Source organism: Nicotiana tomentosiformis, chromosome 7, assembly GCF_000390325.3.
Source record: "Nicotiana tomentosiformis chromosome 7, ASM39032v3, whole genome shotgun sequence".
NCBI classification, from domain to species: Eukaryota; Viridiplantae; Streptophyta; class Magnoliopsida; order Solanales; family Solanaceae; genus Nicotiana; species Nicotiana tomentosiformis.
Window position 1 is genome coordinate 44,912,942 of NC_090818.1, and position 5,180 is coordinate 44,918,121.

Here is a 5,180-nt window from a genome sequence, read left to right on the forward strand (position 1 = left end):
CCATCTTTCTTCTTCACAAATAACACTGGTGCACCCCTAGGCGATACACTCGGTCTGACAAACCCTTTTGCTAGAAACTCCTCAAGCTGCTCCTTCAACTCTCTTGGAGCCATGCGGTATGGTGGAATAGATATAAACTGGGTACCTGGAGCCAAATCAATATAGAAATTGATATCGCTATCTGGTAGCGTGCCTGGAAGATCAAAAGGGAATACATCAGAGAACTCCCAGACTACGGGCACTGAATTAATTGTCGGAGTCTCTGTGGCAGTATCCCGAACATAGGCTAGATAAGCCAAGCAACCTTTCTTGACCATGTGTCGAGCCTTTAGAAAAGAAATAACTCGACTAGGTGTACTGATAGATGAACCCTTCCACTCCAATCTAGGCAACTTTGGCATCGCCAAGGTAACAATCTTGTCATGGATATCAAGGATGGCGTGATATGGAGATAACTAATCCATGCCTAGGATGACCTCAAAGTCGGTCATATCAAGCAATAGAAGATCCACTCGGGTCTCATAACCACAGAAAGTAACAATGTAGGATCGGTAGATCTGATCCACAATAATAGAATCGCCCACTGGAGTGGACACATAAACAGGAGTACCCAAGAACTCCCGAGAAAGACCCAAGAAATGAGCAAACAGAGATGAAACGTACGATGGATCAAATGGTACCGAAGCATCCCTATCGCAAACAGAAATAATACATGTGATCACAACATCTGATGTCACTGCATCTGGTCTGGCCGAAAAAACATAGAATCTAGCTGGAGTGCAACCTGACTGGCCTCCTCATGTCTGACCTCCACCTCTAGGACAGCCCCTACCCACCTGCCCTCCGCCTCTGGGCGTCCGGACGGCTGGTGGGATAGATGGTGCTATAATCATAGGCTGATGTCCTTGCTACACTGCCTTGCCCCAAAGTCTGGGACAAAACCTCTTCATGTGGCCAGGATCCCAACACTCATAAAAACTTCTCGGAACGGCGGACTGCTGACTGGAAGCCTGACCTTGATGGCCTGAATACCCACCAGAGGAACCCTGAATGGCTGGTGGACGGTAGGAACTCTCTGACATGGCGCTAAAATAGGGTCGCACTGGAGCACCCTGAGGAGGCGGCGGTGCTGGATATGTAGGCCTGCTAGACTGACCCCTCACGATCTGACCCCTGCCCCCATCCAGGGCACCACTGAACTCTCTAGAATGCTGAAACCGCTTATCCCTCCTAGACTGCTCCCGACCATGCTGATGTGCACCCTCGATCCTCCGAGCTATCTCTACAACTAGCTCGTAAGAAGTCCCCATCTCAACCTCTCGGGCCATAGTGGCCTGGCTAGCTGAGTGCAAACCTGCAACAAACCTACGCACCCTCTCTGCATCGGTCGAAAGTATCATAAGTGCATGGCGAGAAAACTCCGAAAATCTTGCCTCATAGTCGGTCACCGACATCTGGCCCTGCTGGAGCTGCTCGAATGGAAATCGCAACTTTTTCTTCTGAGAGGATGGAATATACATGTCCAAGAAGAGGCGTGTGAACTGGTCCCAAGTCATGGGAGGAGAACTTGCTAGTATGCCGAGAAGATATGACTTCCACCACCTACGGGCCCTACCCTCCAGCTGGAAGGTAGTAAAATCCACCCCATGGGACTCCAATATCCTCATGTTATGCAATATGTCCCTGCGCCGGTCAATAATGTCTTGGAGGTCCTCGTGTCGCTCACCTCCAAAGACAAGAGGCTGTATCCTAGTCCATCTGTCCAATAGCCTATGCGGATCGCCGGCCACAGCCTGTATGGGCTCAGGTATAGCTGTTGCAACTAGCTGAGCCTCGCCCACGGGTAGTGCGCCCGGGGTCTGGTATACGATAGTTGCGTGCCCTAAAGCCTGAGCGGTAGGGGTTTGTGCTCCCCCTCTCGCCTGAGATATGTACTGGAAATTAACCAGCCCGAGTCATAGAATCCATGAACTGTAGCATACGGCCCATGACCTCCTAGAATCCCGGTACGGACATGAAATCCACTGGGGTTGGTCCTGCCGCAGGCACCTCACCGTGCTCCTCAATAACGGGATCCTCTACTGGATTCACTGGTAGTGTAACGGGAGCAACTCTAGGATGCCCTCGTCCTCTACCACGAACTGGAGCCCTCCCTTGGCCTCTAGTAACAGGGGGAGCAGCTCCTCCATGGTCTGGTACATCCGATGCACGCGTTCTCACCATCTGTGAGAGAATGAGAGAACATTACTTAGTACTACATCAACTGCACGATAGGAGATGAAGAAAGAGTAGTTTCCTAACACCTTATAGCCTCCCGAAGATAAGTAGGGACATATCCGCACCGATCTGCAAGACTCTATTAAGCCTCCTCATAACTTATGAGACCAACATGAACCTAATGCTATGATACCATACTGTCACAACCCAATTTCTCCTATAGGCCGTGATGGCGCCTAACATCGCCGCAAGGTAAGCCTACGATGCATTTACTACGTGATTTCTTCTTTTAAACAATTTCCAAGTATTTAAATCCCATTTTTTTTAGAAATTTGAGAAATAGAGAGTCAAATAATTAAAATAAAAGCATCTGAATGCAAGCATAAATATGTAAATACCCCAAAACCACAAAGTCTACTAGAGTGTGCCAAGATCTGGTGTCACAAGTGTTTGAGAACTAGTAGAATATACAAAACTCTAACTACTGTATGAAATAACATAGATAGAAAATAAGTACAAAAGAAAGGCTCTAGGTGCTGCAGAACAACTCAGGATGAAGCTCACCACTAGGTCTCCGGGTAACGGGGGTGTGCGCCAGTATGTCCACTAGATGCTCCTGCCTTAGATCCTGCACGGTTAGCACAGAAGTGTAGCGTGAGCACATAAACAATATATACCTAGTAAGTATCAAGTCTAACCTCGAAGAAGTAGTGACGGGGGGTCGACATCGACACTTACTATGGGCTATAAATAAAATACAAAAATCATAAATAAGCATGGATTATGTAAGCAATTACTACAACACAGTAACAAGTAGTGAATAATAATTTCCTTCACTAACAATAAATTTTGAATCAATTCCTATCCTTTAAATAATTATAACCGCTCAAGCCATAAATTAAATCAAGTAAGAGTTAGGCTTCGAGTATTGTCATGCACAATTTATGCCGAGGTAGTACGGACCGATACATAAATATACCGTGCACTGCCGACGGTCAAACGACACGAACCATAGATGCATCTATTAACCTGTCGAGACAAACGACCCGCTCCCATTAGAGTAGAGGAAATTTTTACTTCGCTCGTGGAATTACTTACGACGCGAGTGAACATAGATTAATCAAAGTTACTATAAAATTCTTCCATCATTTCCCACACATAAGAAATTTTAACGGGAGACTTTAAATCTTAGAATCCTTAATCTCATCTCTAGTTAGGACGATTAATAGGTACGACCAACATAATAGAGACTTACCTCATTCCCAAGCTCACTCTCGATCCACAAATATGCTTTAAATCATCAACCTGTTGCCAAACAACCCGAAACTAGTCATATATTATATAAATTAATCAATACATACTCAAAAGTTCATAATTAAACTAATAGAATAATTACCCAACCCAAATTGGAAGATTCATAAAATTCACCCTCGGGCCCACGTGCCCAAATTTCGAAAACTTTGGAAGAAAGTCGTTACCCATAACCTCAAGAACTCAAATATATAGTTTTCACTCAAGCCTGTCATGACCCAATTTCACCTATAGATAGTGATGGCTCCCAACATCACCGCTAGGCAAGCCAACTAGTGAATTAAACATATATTTCCTCCTTTAATAAAATTCTGAGTAATTAAACTTTCCTTACTTGCTAGACTTAAGAAAAATAGAAGGTCTAAATAGATGAAAAACAAAATAATAATTTCAAGACCACAATTCTATTGGTGTATATGCTAAGACCCGGTGTCACAAGTGTATGAGTGTCTACTAGATTATACAAACTTCTAACCACTGTCTGAATATGAAATTGTTGGCCCAAGAAAGAGGATAGTTTTGAAGATTGACAAAGGAACTCAGATATGAACCAGGTCCATCACTGGCAGACATAGACACCGACAGACTCAAGGCACGTGAGGTACACATGCATGAGATAAGCGTATTCTGGTAGAATGAGATATCTCCTGATTGAAAAGATTGCAAAAACGATAAGGAGAAGGACTCCTTATTTAGTAAGAACAGTATCTAAGATAAGGAAGGATTTAGGAGTTGAGTTTAACTAGAACTCTTCCACCAAGGAAGAGTAGCATTAGGATTCTAGTTAATTCTTTATCTACTAACTCCTATATATTGCAGAATATTCTTATTGTACAGCAACGCACAAAAGCAGAAGTTAAGCAAGAATTGAGAGCAAAATAGCGAGGCAATTTTGCAAGCAGTTCGAGTGATATTTGAGTGTGTGAATCTGACGCTACTTGAACCAGCTAGAAGAACCAGTTCCAACTATTGTCTTTTAGCCTAGTTATTTGTAGTAGGTGGTTTTAGCTTGTACCTTTTCAGCTTAATCTAGAAGCGTCTGTAATAGGTACTTTGTGTTTTCAAGTTAGAGTTAACTTGAAGTTTGTCGCAAATAGCTAGAGGCTAGTTTGCTACAAGGGATTAAAGGTAATCTTAGGTTTACAAAAGAGTTTTTGTAAAGGCTGTGTTGGCTCACTGATTTAGTAAAGAGTTTTGGGAAAATCCTATTAGGAAGTAGGTCGTGGTTTTTTCACCTTTTGAGCCAGGTGTTTTCCACATAAAAATCTCAGTGTTATTTATTTTCTGTACTTATTATTCTGCAACAGTAGTAGTTGGAACACATAGAAGAACCAGGTCTTTCTATAATCTTTGCACGCAAAAAATTGGACACCACACGAATCACCCCCCTCTTGTGTGGTATTGACGTATAAAACATCAATTGGTATCAGAGCGGGTTATCCTTGAAGAGGCTAACACCTTAGGAGAAGATCAAGATGAGTGCACCACCTGGGAACTGGGAAGGACAATCAACTGCTAGGCCTCAACTCTTCAATGGCCAGTACTACTCCTGGTGGAAGAAGAGAATGAGAGACCACATAATTAGAGAAGACTACGAGCTATGGGGCATTGGTACTGATGGTCCTTCGGCTACCATGAATAAGAATGCTGAA

At 43.6% G+C, this 5,180-nt stretch overlaps 1 protein-coding gene across 1 annotated transcript; it reads right to left on the bottom strand.

Annotated features, from left to right (window-relative positions):
* Positions 1-455: 455 nt before the first annotated feature.
* Positions 456-4,101, bottom strand: LOC138895546 (uncharacterized). The gene is made up of 4 exons (XM_070180246.1): positions 3,997-4,101; positions 2,050-2,223; positions 943-1,934; positions 456-690 (listed from the first exon to the last, which is right to left on the bottom strand). The coding sequence occupies exons 1-4, from the start codon at positions 4,099-4,101 to the stop codon at positions 456-458; spliced, it is 1,506 nt and encodes a 501-aa protein (XP_070036347.1).
* Between the last annotated feature and the right edge of the window lie 1,079 nt (positions 4,102-5,180).

Coding starts and splice junctions, on each gene's coding strand:
- LOC138895546 (XM_070180246.1), bottom strand. CDS start 4,101: ATGTCTGCCAGTGATGGACCTGGTTCATATCTGAGTTCCTTTGTCAAT. Junction 1,935..2,049: donor TTATTGAGGAGCACGGTGAG/GTGCCTGCGGCA, acceptor GTTAATTTCCAG/TACATATCTCAGGCGAGAGG. Junction 691..942: donor GATCCTGGCCACATGAAGAG/GTTTTGTCCCAG, acceptor TGTTTGCGATAG/GGATGCTTCGGTACCATTTG.